Genomic DNA, 14,312 nt, shown 5'->3' on the forward strand with positions numbered 1-14,312 from the left:
CAGCTCAATGCCATGAACAATATAAACCAATTATTCAAAGCGAGTATATGTAGAATTGTGAGTTGGCTTAACAGTTATGGGTCTTTTGAGGACTTCTCCCCCTTTCACCCTAAGTACAAAGAAACTGTCAACAACAACATAATCAGAAAAAAATCCTTTTGTGATCAAATTACACACGAGCCACTTTTTGGATCCACTTTGCTACACAATACTAGCACAGAATCAAACAAAGGAACAGAAAGGCGGAAGTAGATGAGCAAAGCAGAAGCAGAGGGTGAGTCACATCAGTGATATCACTGTTGTGAGAGGCTCCTAAAATTGCTGTCTCAGAAAGGTTTTTTTTCTCATGCACAGACCTGCTGTATCTTGCCTAAACATGAGATGTGCTCACTTCTCTTTTCAAAATAATACTAAAGCAAAACTGGAGGTCTTTTTCAATATAATTTGTACTATGCAAACTGCAAAATGGCAGCTTTAAGCAAATACATTGATTATTACAAACATGTAAAAAGGGATTATGTTAAACATAAAACATTGTGACATTATGGATGCTTTACTAATTAATCTGAAAAGGGTATTAACTCTGAACAAATAATATCTATGGGACCAAATTTCACTTTCTGGCGGTGCCAGGGCTGGTGAGGTCAACAAGTTCAACAACCTAAAGAGGAAAGCTCACTCGGTGGTGGGACTGAACCTGGACCATCCCAAATCGGTGGCAGTGGGGAGGGTGAAAGACAAACTGAAAAGCTATCCTGGACAATCTTTCCCACCCTCAGCACGACGAGCTGCGGCTGATGGGCAGCTTGTTCAGTCAACAGTTCATCCCACCCGAGGCAGAACTGTATGCTTTAGACCAGGGGTGTCAAACTCATTTTAGCTCAGGGGCAACACAGGGGAAAATCTATTCTAAGGTGGGCCGGATGGGTAAAATCATGACATATGAATTACTCTTACGTACCTATTGTTCAATTCACTCCTAAAACCTGGTATTTTTTAGCTTTGCGAGCCGGATTACACCTGCTCACAGTCCTAATCCGGCCCACGGGCCTAGAGTTTGACACCCCTGCTTTAGACGCTACTTTATGCCCAAAGCCATCAGACTGTATCACAGCAGTCTGGACGCCACACAACTCCGACCGGCCGGAGGTACATCTGGGCTCCCACAACCTCACTACCTCACCCCATTCACTACCTCATCCATTCAGTCATGTGTCATGCCCCAACTCTGTTGCCTTTTTTATCCTGTTGGTCTCAGCCCACTTGCTTCCTGCCTATTTTTGCTAATTGATTTTATTCTTATAATTGCTATTGTCACTGTTTATGTTGTCGTTTAGTTTTGTTTGTCTACTTTCACCCTTACTGTCTTCCTCGATGTTGTTGCTGTTGTTGTTCTCTCTGCTGTCTATTTATTGATTTCTTTTGGTTTTTCTAATTGTCTCTCTATTTATATCTATATTTATATTTATTTGACATTTACAATCTGTGATGCTGCTGTGACAAAAGAATTTCCTGCAGGAGGATCAATAACATTTATGTTATCTTATCTTATCTTATCTTATCTTATCTTAACATTACATGTGAAACTGTGAAGCTCGAGCAAAATCAAGTCAAAATTAATCATGCATTTAATGGTGGATGCATAGTTTTGGTTAACCTACAATACTCATCAGACTAAATTTATCATTTAATTTTTCCTGTGTGCTTCATGAAGATTGAACTCTTCTAATAATCCAGCTATGACAAAATATTATCTAAAATAAAACAAAAAGCTGTACACAATCCCATACTTGGTCAGACAGACACTCATGCTTAATCCACTGATTTTTGTGGATGATGAAGTATCTCTATTAATAATAATAATTATAAATAATTTGGGGAAATTCCCTCTGCATTTAACCCATCATGGATGAACCATTGAGCCTTCATTGTGAACATAATGAGCTTCTCCTTCACCTGTTGGTTCCATTCCTTCACCCAACACGACAGGAATCACCTGGAGCGCACCACCTTTTTCTGCTCCAAAATAACTGGCCACCTCCTCAAATAAAGGTTTTTTTCCCTGAGTATGATTCAGTTGGCTGTTGTCTATCAGCGCCAGGGGAGCAGATAGGGGTTCCATGTCTTGCGCAACAACACTTCGCCACATTGGGAATGTTTGGTTTACCTTCTGGGCCACGCTGCCCCCAAATGACATTCTGAAGTAATTATTTGAATAAAAAATGATAGCAAAAAATTTTGATCAGAAAGGAGCAGACACCATTGTTTCACTGCAGGTATCTCATTGAGAGTCTTTGATAATTAAAGTACTTTGTGGCTTATAATGAAAATCCTAATGGAAAGGAGGGACTGAACTTTTACTTCCATTGTTGAGCTCTTGGCTCTATTTTCCACACGTGGCTGTGGTCACTAGTAGGCTTTTGTTGATCTTTCACAACATCAACAGAAAGAGGCATTCTTGTTACAGGCTATTAAAATTGTTAGCTGTTGAATCTCCTATTACTGATCTGACGTACTTTAGCATTGAAGATACAAAGGGGTTTTGGCAGTAATCAATTAAATTGAAGGGCATGCTATATAAATGAAAACTATTCATCATTTATTGAAGAGGAGTACAGAGGGAATTGACTTGTCAATGTGCATTTCATACTTTGTTCAAGAAAAATTAACATGATGCTAATATTCATGTAGTTGGATATAACCAGTGACCTCTCACAACACAAAAAAAACAAGGTATCTTTTACTTTGCCTGAATAAGACAGCTGTTCTGCAGTATTAAAGGAGGAAATTACACAAGAAGCACTGATGAAAGAGAACTTGCAGGTTAGGCTAAAAAAAAAATACATGTGTAAGTGTTGTTTTTAAAAATGAGTGAAAAAGCTAATGCTATACATTCAAGTGAGCATATTTGATAAAAAAAATAAAACATTTGCAGAAATGTACTGCTTCCAATTTTTCTTATATGTGCCACATTGCTAAAAGTAGTGTACTGACATGAAGAGATAAACTCCTCAAGAAGTGTGTGTATATATATATATACACATATATATGTATATTAGATATACATATATATATGCACATATATACACACATCATTAAGAAAACACACACAAAATACACAGTTAGTCAAATTTCTGGGTACTATCCTGAGTAAAAATTAATCTCACTCAATCCGATTTATTTTGAAAAGTACTGATGTATTTAATTTGTTTCAAAATTATCAAAGCAGCCAAAATGTATGTACGCAATTTGTACAAGAATGATGAAAAAAAAGCAGCAATAATACGACGCCGCTGTGGAATTGAAAATAGTGACATAGCAGCCATCTATGAAAATCAAAAAGAATGACACACCAGAAAAAGTCCCTGTATCTCTCATGATCATGTGCCTAGGTCTGGCGCCTTGTGAAGCATAGCTGAAGCTCAAAGGAGTTCAAAGTTCAGGAAATGCTTAACTCAGGACACATCACTTAAAGCATTTATATTAAGGTAGAGCATTGAGGTAAAAGGCCAAGCAAGGCTGAGATAATGAATACATTTTAGAGTGACAACAGATACAATTTGGTGGTTAAGTCAGAATGAACTCCTGACCAAGAGTAAATTAGATCAGAAAAGCCCAGATAACCCCAATCTTCTCATCTCAAAAGACAGGCAAAGCCAAGAGGAAAGCTTGGTACAACTGTAAAAGGGATTGTCATGAAAGATTTTTTAATTAAAACCGCAAAGAGGTTTTAGTCGCATGAGGCCAAGGGGAAGCCAAATAAGGGGATGAGGGCCACTAGGCACTAAACAATTAGGGGACAGATGAGATTTGATGTCTAAATAAAATGTTTTATTTGTTTGTTTGTTTGTTTATAATCTTAGTTGACATTGATCCATGTGTTATTTACCAAGTCGTGAAACTTGGTAAATCTCTGTTTAGCTTTACAACAGTATCCATTCCCATCTAAATCACATTGAAAAAAAAGACAATAATGCACCTTTTAAACAGTTAATCAGCAATGCTGGGTCCATTACAGCTCACATGTGCCTTGTAAAGTATGGAAAAAGGAAAAAAGAAAGAAAACAGAATGACAGAAAGATAGAAAGGACGAAACTGGCCTTTACCACCAGGAACAAAGTCCTAAGATTGGGACAAAGGCTCAGACGGTGACAATGTCCTGACTCACACATAAGGATCATTCATACACACTGTGTGTTTCACCTGCTCACACATTTAAGCAAACTGGATTTTCATGTCAATATGCCAGTGTAAACCTCAAACACTGTCAAGTGAAAATAATATCTATGTTTCTTTCCAGGAGTCCGGCTGTTTATTTATCAGCACTGTGAGCTATGAAGGAGGAAAAAGTCCCTCCCTTATGTGGTGCCCTTTTCAAACTACCACTACAAAATAAACAACATTTTCCGAGTGGAGGAAACGAAAAAACATTAACTTTGCCAGCACAAGACCAATAGCACTGAAAATGTTTACAGCCATGGTTTTGACATTCACAATATGATGGATCATAATAATAATCAATTTACAATGCATGACCATGAAGATCAACCAATCGCCGTACTGATGCACAAATCCTCCAGCTCGAATAACTTGACAACTTTTATTCTTAATCCAACATAAATGTATCATTAGAAACGTTAAATTATTTCTACTTCAAGTGCACCTTAGTTGACATAAAGCCAGTGTCAACAATCGCCTTAATAACTCACAACTCTAGATGATGAGCATTCTTGTTAACCAACAATTCAAACAATTATACATTATGTAGACACAGACATTAATGAGTATATATCATGGAGTGGTCTGCTAATATGTAGGTTACTCTGTTAAAACGGTCATATGTTGTCAAAGAGTGAACAAACATCACATTCCTTGTACAGTACACGTAAAAACATAAAACATATAGAAAATGACATTAAATTAAAATATTAATTAAAATAAAGTTTATGGATGACAAAGTTGAGGGAAACTAGCACTTCGTCTGTGCTCGCTACTTCTGGTATTGTTAGCTAGCTGTCCACTTAGCATTGACAAACTTCAACAAAAACACGCAGCATTTCGGCTTCACTTACATCTTTCTGTTCTTGTTTGGAGTTGAACAGGTTGAATCGCTGGAATCGCGCTTTCATCCCATCCACCATAAATTTTACAAAAAAAACAGATTACTTTTCCTTTACAAGTTTCAGAAATTGTTGCGACTGATATATTTTCATTGGAAAGTTAATTTTGCTCCATGAAGGCGAGGTACCTACGGTTTGATATAAAGTTAAACATCGTACAACTGTTGCACATCCGGCTTGGCATTTTCAAAGTAAGAAAGTCCTTTCTGCTTGTCTAGGATTTTCCTATCATATTAGGACGTTTGTCCTTTTATTTTGAAAAATCATAAACTACTTTTTATTTCATTTTTGCTTACTCAAGTATACTTGATACAGTTGAACGGGCCAATACATTGAGAGAATTAAACGTTACAGTTCCTGTCCCGGGCCAGTCAAACGGTGGGCGGCAGATTTTGGGTGTGTCGTTTACACGACACATCAGTTACGATTGTGTTTGTCCTTAAAAGTTTGAATATAGTCTTTATTTAATCTTAAAATTGTTTAGTTGTGTTCTAAATCTCCACACATGATCTGTCCCAGTGTGGGAGACCATAAACAGCATTTCCTGTCAACAGATAGGGCGGACCGTTTATGGAGGGAATGTAATTCCCTTGTGATGCACTCCAACTGACCAAGAGGATATAAAGAATGTTTACGCCACTTTCACATAGTCTGTAACAAGTCGTTATCTGCAATAGCCATCAATGCACAAATATTTCTGTAAATCACTTGACAGAATGTTAAAGGGGGATTCAATGTGTACCAAATAAGACACTGATTGACACTAGTTGTGGAAAATACAGCGTTATACTCGCTCACCTACTGCTGTTTGGAGTTTAGAGTTTCAGATTTTTAAATGTAATTTACATAAATGGATCATTCCTACTGTCCTAATGAAGAGTGGTATTAAATCCATCAAAGTGGACAGATTTCCTGATCACGTGCTAAAATGAGATAGCTACGAGTGCACTTGTAGCAGGAGAGTAGTTAGATGCCGCAGCAAAACATGTAACATCTTTACAGAATATAAAATGGAATTAGAATATCAATACAATGGGATGGATAATAGAAGTCTGAAATTACATTTTCCTCATCATTCTGTGTAAAATCTGGAGAAAACGGAACGCTTGTGGGGATGGGTCGGCTGACAGGTGGGAGATCGATTGAACGTCGGGAAACGTGGTGCGTCGAGAACAATTTGGAGTACAACGATCTAACTATGACACCAACACCCATCACCCTGCGTGACATCCCAGTCGTCACCATGGAGTCACTCGGCTTCCTCTGCACTATCATAACCCAGGATCTGAAGCTGGATCTGAAAATCCCCTCCTTGATCCCAAAAAAACAAAAAACATTGTTGTATGTGCTTCTTGCCGCAGCTGAAGAAATTCAGCCTGTCTGAGAGGATGATGGCGCACTTCTACATAGCCATCATGAAGTCCATCCTCCCCTCCTCCAACGCCACCTGGTACACTGCTGACGCTGCCAAGGGATTGCAGACTGCAACGCGTCATTCACTCTGCCGAGAGGGTGATTGTTTGAAACCTGCCATCCTTGCAGGACCTATACACTTCCATGACCTTAAGGTGCACATTCAAGATTGTGGCCAACCTCTTGAGAGCCCCCCCATCTGTCAGGAGGCTGCGGCCCATCAAGACTAAAATCTCACGCCACAAGAACTGGTTCCTTCCATCGGCAACTATCCTCACCAATAAGGTCCATGACGCCCTTTGATACTGCCTTCTTGCGTGTTGCTTATTTCCCCCAAACCTATATAAAGCCTCCTCTTAAAATGGTATCTTTTGTTTGATACCAACAGGTAATGAAAAATTTCTGTAAGTGAAATTTACTTGGCAACGAAACTGTTTTCTGAATCTTATTCACAATCTTATTCAGTAGTGACACCCAGTGGAAGTTAATGATCAGTTCAGGAGAAAAACTTAAAAAAATTACAAAAAAAAACATTTTCCATCATATTTACCAGCTGTGATTCCTAAACTACCCACAGTACCTCTGGCAGCACTGAATAAAACATGTTAATATTCCTATTACACCATAATAAACCCTGTGCAATCATACCTGGACAATAATATATCTGGTACTGTATCCAACTCAACATGCTACAAGTGATCAGTCAAAATACTAGTTAATGCATAATTCATTTAAGAATGAAACCTTTCATTGCACTGTCACAGTGTTACTTTGCGGATGATAGTGCTCTTTTGTTTGCTGGAGAACACATTCATTGGCGCGCCAGTGTATGTTTGGGGATGGCGGGGTAATCGTTTCTGGATCAAAGATATTTTTGACAAGCCCTTATTGAGCGAGCATAGCTGCCTGATCATCTAATACAGTTAAAGCAGTCTTAAATAAAAGAGGAGCTCAGACCCACAGCTGTTACACAGCATTGCATGCATAATGCCCAAATGTCAGTTTGACAGAGCTGGAGCAACAGGTGGTCATTATCATTACCACCCCCAACTCACACACTAAACTCCACAACAAATATATCATGAAAGGCACTTGAACACAAGAGGGTGTTTCCATTGTAACATCTCTATTGTATAGAATTCACCTTGGTAAATAGTGGCTTTTCAGGTCTCTGTCAAGTATATTTACATTTGTTAAGATCACAGGGCTTCATTTTAAAATATTGTGACTTTACAATAATTTTGCATTGTGTTGGTTAAAGTGTTTTTTTTTTTGTTTTTTTTTCCCAAACATGAATATTGACTAACCGTTTTACGTATGCTTTGCTCTGGCCTGGGGTTTGGCGTCTGCCTCTGCTCCCATGATTTTCACTGAGGATACCTTGCCAACACTTTTTTATACATATACAACTTCATCATTCCTCAAATCTTGGTATTTTTAAAATCATACTTAAATATATATTTAAATATATACCATATCATACAATGTGGTATTTGCATAGGAGTGAGAAACAGAGCAATTTAGTGGAAACATTGATCACATCTATGGAGATTTATAAGTAGTTAATAAAACTGTCCATAATTCAAATGATGTCCGATTGTGGCTGTTACCAAAAGGAGGTGGCGGTAAATTTACTGGTATAGAAATACAATAAAACATATAATAAAAAATACCAACAATTATAAGCATAAGAAGAAGAAAAAATTGCAAGGTCGACAACAGCAGTTCTGACAAATGAAAAGAATACAAGACAAAGTCCTCGGTCTATTCTGAATTTAAAAAACAGCTATGGAAAAAGCAACCCTCCTTGCTTAAACTGCTACGTTAAAGGACAATCTAGTTCTGCAATTTCAAGATATAAAATATCTTTAAATAATATAAAATACATTAGAATAATGAAAGCAGAGTGCAGGGACAGCTGCATCACCTACAAACATTTACCTAAGTTTTGAATTGATGATTAAACTCAGTGTAATGGCATACGTGTGTATTTGGAAGCCTGCAAATTACAAGCGCATACTTAGATCTTTGAATCCTAGACAATGGAATTCTAAGCCAATGGGTGGCCAAAACACAACTCAAAAAACTACTGGCAGCATAAATGTCCAGTGTACTGTTGGGGACATGCAAGCATAAATAAGTATATTTCAGAAATTGTAGACCAAAATAGCTCTTGGTAACGGGGGGACCTGTCTATCCCTGTTAGCATGCACAGCCGAAATCATCTCTGTTTGCAAGCAGGATATTCATGGAGTCACAGCATTATTATATGAAGTCTGCTGACTTTGCTGCCTTGAATAGTATAAAGAATTTTACTAAAAAATGTACATTTTTAGGTGATGAGCCATACCTGCTTTTGGAATGTACTTTTGGGATGCTTAAATGCAGCACAGAATTTGCAGTACATAAACAAACTGGATCTTACGTTCAATTTAAGGCAGGGGTCTCAGACTCGCGGCCCTTGGAACAATATTTTGAGGCCCCCTGCCTGATATCAAATCTTTGCATTAGTGCGGACCGCGCGTTTTTTGTCATATGCATTTGGGAGTTTTATACAGTGGGTTCAAAAAAAAAACGGGCAAGGAAAAAATTAAAAGTAACTTTGCAATGTATTTTTTGCTTCAAAATTTGAAAACCAAATGATGTTTTGATGAAAAAACATCTAGTGACATTGTTAAAACAATCTTTTCTTTTCTTATTTCTATAAAAAACACAAAAATGATAGCAAAAGAAAGGGAAAATTCTAAAGATTGATTTAAAAACCAGAATAGCCACCATCAGCCATGTAAACATAATACCTCCTCTTATACATGCTCCCAATCAATTTCCTAATCAGTTCTAGTGGCAAATTTTCCTACAGTGACAAGATTTTCTCTTTTAACTCAACAATATTTTTAGGGTGTAATTTCATCAGTTCTTTTTTAATATTCATTTTTAATATTAATTCATCATGTTCCTTCTATAGGAATAGTTCATTACATATAAAGTTTTTTATAATTTACCTGTCTTAACACTAAAACAAAGGAAAACTTTGGACTTAGCGTTATTTCAAGCTAATGATTTCACCAGTCCGGCCCCCTTGAAATCAAATTAGGCCGTATGTGACCCCGGGACCAAAATGAGTTTGACTCCCCTGATTTAAGGCTTATTGTTTCCCAATCTGAATAAAAGATGCTGGACAGCCAGGAAAATTACAGAAAACTGAGTGGAGAAGTTTAGGAACTTGTTGTTCCAGCCCAATAAATATACCAGAAACCTATGTGATGTGAGGGCAACACCAAAAACATCTCGAAATATCCTGACCACAGGTTAGATGTGTTTCTTTGTTTTTTGGAATAATTTGGAGACAATTCTCAGGACAGTGTTACATTGCGAAGAGTTAATAGAGACTCAACCAGCTCATTCCTGGTATGTTGGTAATTCTACTTAGTATTCTGACACCAATTTTGACACTCTCTCTTTAATATGTAAAAATGCGGCAGCCCTTTTTTTTTAACATGACAGTGTATACACACAGAATGATGTAGATAATAAAAAATAGTCACACAGAGCCAAACAGGAAATCCCAGTTTACGTGAGAGTAAAGGTTGCTTTGCTGCTACAGTGCAACCAGAAAACAAATTTCAAAGCAAAACCAAATAACACAACATCATGGTGATTTTAAAAGAATTAGCCTTATCCTAAAAATGTTGTTTTTTAATGCATTTTCATATGTGTGTGTGTGTGTGTGTGTGTGTGTGTGTTTAATGACAGGTTTATGTAATTGCGAGACAGAAAACTATTTCCAGTGTGACTCGAGATTGATGATGTGTACATTTTGCCCCATGCATTTCTTGAACGCGCTGCTCTGCACAATTTGTATTGGGAATTAAAGAGACAGCTGAATCCTGAATCCCAGGAGTTCACCTACTCGAAAAGGGCAGGGGTAAACCCATAAAGCGATCTCAACTCTCAGGATCTGATATAGAAAAGCGATTGAAACATTGAAGCAGTGGTAGGAAATAAGATTCCCCTGACCAAGCCAAAGGACATGATAATCACCGATGGAGATATTTTCATTGTACTCTATTAATACATTGCCTCTGTCGCAAATTGCTCTTAGCGGGCTTATTGGATATAGACTTTGTTTTCTGCATTGACTACAAATATGGAAAATAGTTTTCAATTGAGGCACAGCTTCTCTTCGACTAGATGTTTTCTTTTCACTGGTGCACACTCAGATATATTTACACTACAGAACACTGAACATGCGGGCTGCTCGTGTTTGTTACGTGATCCATGACCTGAGGGGCATGCTCGGGATAAAAACTATGCTATATCAAGATCATGCTGGGACAGAAGTAACACGTACTCTGATTCATCCTACAACACATTCATCCAGTATTAATTTCAGACTTCGGGGCTCCGCTTTTTTCGCTTTTTTGCCAGCAGTCAGTGTTTTAAAGAGTCTTAAGAAAACCGGCCTGCAATATTCCGAAAGCCAGATGTAACTCTCTGTAGGTCAGAGACATCATAATGAATTCCGACCGAGTACGGCCGAATATTCAGATATCTGTTTGTCACAACTGGTGAGCGCATCGTTGTGAGGCTATTATCTGTTTCGCATCTTCATCTCAGTTTTTCAATGTGAAATATGTAAATTCTCTGTAGATCCACAAGACATTTGTTCCTATTAAACATTTCAATGGCGTAGTCATTAATCAGAGGAAGGATTTAGTCGTCTGTTTTAGCTTTGGGTCGAGCACTCTAACTGATTGGCGCTGTACATCATGTAAGTTGCTATTTTAAGTGATTCACTTCCGGAGTGCATGGCTGAAGGCTTGTGTTTTACTTAGATTTGAAAAAAAAAAAAAAAAAAACAACACAAAAACACTGCTCTTACGGTGATTATCTTCCAATGTTCTGGGCTCTGCTTTTAGACTAAGTAAATAATATTTAAGTTGATTTGTCTGTTCCAGCAATGCCCTTAGTTACTTTGTATATAACCTAATATAATGATATATTCGTGTTTGCTTATGAAACCTTTTGTTCCAACCCACCATTTGTTTAACACTTACCACCGTGTATGTTACAGCGACCGAGTTTACACATCGCCCGAAAAATAGGTCAACCAGAGCCTCGAACAATTCACACATAGTACTTTTAATGCACTAATTGTGTTATAGTCAAACTATGATGCAGTTTTCTCTGAAAACACGAATACACAAGCATTTCTTTGCATGTTGCTTGCGCGGTGTTAATGCTGTTTACAGGCATCACCAACATATTTTTCTGCAATATTCCACTACCTCTACTTATCAGTTTCATCGGTGCGGTATTTATATTTATATTGTATCTATACATTCTCCAGGACACCTCGCTTATTAGCATCACTTGTTACTTCTATAACCAGTAACTGCACAAGGAATTGTATTTATTTCTCTTTATATGTTTGTATTCTATTGTAAATAATGTACAGTCTTTTTTCCCTTTTTTTTTTATTGTTTTCATTTTTTCATCTATATCTTTTATCTGCATATTCTTTCTATTATTACTATTTGCACTGTAATGCCCTTGTGGCAAATGAATTTCCCTGTCGTCGGATAAATAAAGTACATCCTTTCCCGATCCCAAGTCAATTGATATTTAATTTTACAAACAAGCCGTGTGCCTAAGCCGGGTCACTGGTGTCATAACTGGATGGCGTGCATCCACTCCTACCTTGGTGCAATCCTGGCACCTGAAGACGTAGCAGGCGCAGTTCGGTGCATCTCTGACCAAGCAAGCGAAACTGCCCGGCTCCTGACTGTTGTGGATCAGTTTGGCCACCTGATGAGGGCGGCATTCAAACAGCACGGTGTGCGTCAAAGGGTCCCAGACCAGCCCCTCTGCCCACACGCTCACACATCGCACCCATGATGCCGACACGCAGAGGAAAACTGTCGACGAATCCCCGGGTCCTTTACGCCGTGACCTGGTTATCTCCGCCACCACCCAGGGCAGCATGGCCATGGTCGTCATGTGGTGAACCAACAGAGAACCGATCAAGGTCAGTTTGTATCGCACCTCCTCCACCTCCGCTTCTTCCCCGCAGTTAGCGGTCGTCTCCCTTGTCGAGGGTAGTTTTTCGGCGTAAGTGAGACGGGAAAGTGACGGACACGACCTGGGGTTGGGAGTCAAACAAGGGCGGGGACCGTCGTTTCTCGCCGGCTTCACTTCAAAGTAGAGACCCTCCATGGTTCGGGGGAACGGTGGCAGTCACCTGAAAAACATCAGTTCAAAAAAACAGAAGCCGTTAAAAAATGTTTAACCCTCGTGCGATCTTAACATTGTGTTTACCCCCCTTGTCTTACGGGTCAAAAATGACCCGTAAGACAATCTTTGTATCCTAGTGGTGTACAGCCCACGTGGAAAGATAAACAAAAAAGAAGTATCACTTTTTTTTCAATCATGGGGTCTCTTTAGGAAAAGTCATAAAATTTCAAGTTGGAAAAAAAGAGGTTAAGGTGTTTTTTCTACCACTAAACATGGTAGTGGGTCACTTTTGACCCACAAGACAACACAAGGGTTAAAAAGAAAATCACAGCTTTGGACAATGTTAAACATCAGTCAAGAGAAGGCAAGAAAATATATTAAGGTTAACCGGGGTTGTGTGGGGGAATGGGTCAGTCAGTCAGGGGAGGGGTCATTTAAAGGGTATGAAAATGAAGAAATTACCACCTGGTGTTGTTTACACATCAAAACACACGCAGCTTAACTGCTGACTCCAACTTGTTCAGTGTCAAGGTCAAACAGGCACATTTGAGCTTGAATAAGAGGATCATATTTGTTCCCTCACAGGGAAGGGAGGGGGTCTCAGACGCACCCCATTCCAGCCTACGCGGTATATTTGGGAAATCTAGAAAAAAATAAAATAAAAAATAAAAAGACCAGCAGAATCGAGGTGACTGAAGAAACGTTTGAAGAGACAAACGTCAGAAGATGGAAAGCGATAGCGCTGAAAAAGAAACTTAACCCCTTTGAGTTTATTTCCTTGATGGGTTCAAACCGGAAGTATGAAAAAAATAAACGCTTTTACTCTACATCCTATATCTTTTTTTTTTTTTAATCGCACATTAATTTTCACCGGAGATACAGCGAAAATAAACTGAAAAAAAAAGCTCGCAATAAAATACAACACAACCGATCGGAAAGAAATGAACAAATATTGATTATAAACTTATAAAAGCGGGTTCCTTACTTGTTTTCTGCCGGAGTGGGCGGAGGACAGACGGCACTGATCCGCCGCGGCTGCAGCGCACCACGCAAGGAAGAAGGACGCCGGCTGTTGTAGACAGTTAAATATAGAGTGTGACATCTTCGACTTCCTCCCTCTTCTCCTCCTCCTCCTCCTCCTCTTCCTCGACTACCGAGATGGAGCACGACAAGTGCACGGTGCCTGCACACTCCCCGGGAGGATGCGGAGACCAAACGACGCGGCGGTCCTTATGCACTCACATGTAATCTACGTGTGTGTTCTCTTATTTTGGGTTCCTTTTTGTGAGGGAGGATGTGAAAGAGACTATATACCTATATACCTGAGATGCGGATTCTGTAAGAAAAATCGCGATGTGAGAAACACTGCATTTTCCGGTGTGAGAGTTGGTCTCGGGTTTGTTCACCGGATGTCCAAAGTAGCATTTCATCGTTTGCCCACTAGGGGGTGCTGTTACCGTGCTATTTTTTTAACACTATATTTATATTTTCATTTTTGAATTTATTTTTATTGGCATCTTAAATAGCACATTTGTTTTCCTCTAT

The 14,312-nt window shown here is 38.7% G+C and overlaps 1 protein-coding gene across 3 annotated transcripts in view; it reads right to left on the reverse strand.

Moving 5' to 3' along the window:
• The window catches only part of tbc1d1 (TBC1 (tre-2/USP6, BUB2, cdc16) domain family, member 1), a 56,554-nt gene extending 42,659 nt beyond the window's left edge, over positions 1–13,895 (reverse strand). For 2 of the 3 annotated variants that reach the window (XM_086156886.1, XM_086156885.1), the window contains exons 1-2: positions 13,753–13,895; positions 12,234–12,774 (exon numbers count right to left, since the gene is read on the reverse strand). In XM_086156886.1, coding sequence (XP_086013012.1) covers positions 12,234–12,749 — 516 coding nt within the window. In that variant the 5' untranslated portion in view covers positions 12,750–12,774; positions 13,753–13,895. Of the gene's footprint in view, positions 1–5,072; positions 5,239–12,233; positions 12,775–13,752 lie in introns of those variants that run through there. The other variant, XM_086156887.1, reaches the window with a different exon arrangement.
• Positions 13,896–14,312: the final 417 nt, after the last annotated feature.

Source organism: Fistularia commersonii, chromosome 12 (genome assembly GCF_037954325.1).
Source record: "Fistularia commersonii isolate RoL2024-O1a breed Wild chromosome 12, RoL_Fcom_v1.0, whole genome shotgun sequence".
Lineage (NCBI taxonomy): Eukaryota > Metazoa > Chordata > Actinopteri > Syngnathiformes > Fistulariidae > Fistularia > Fistularia commersonii.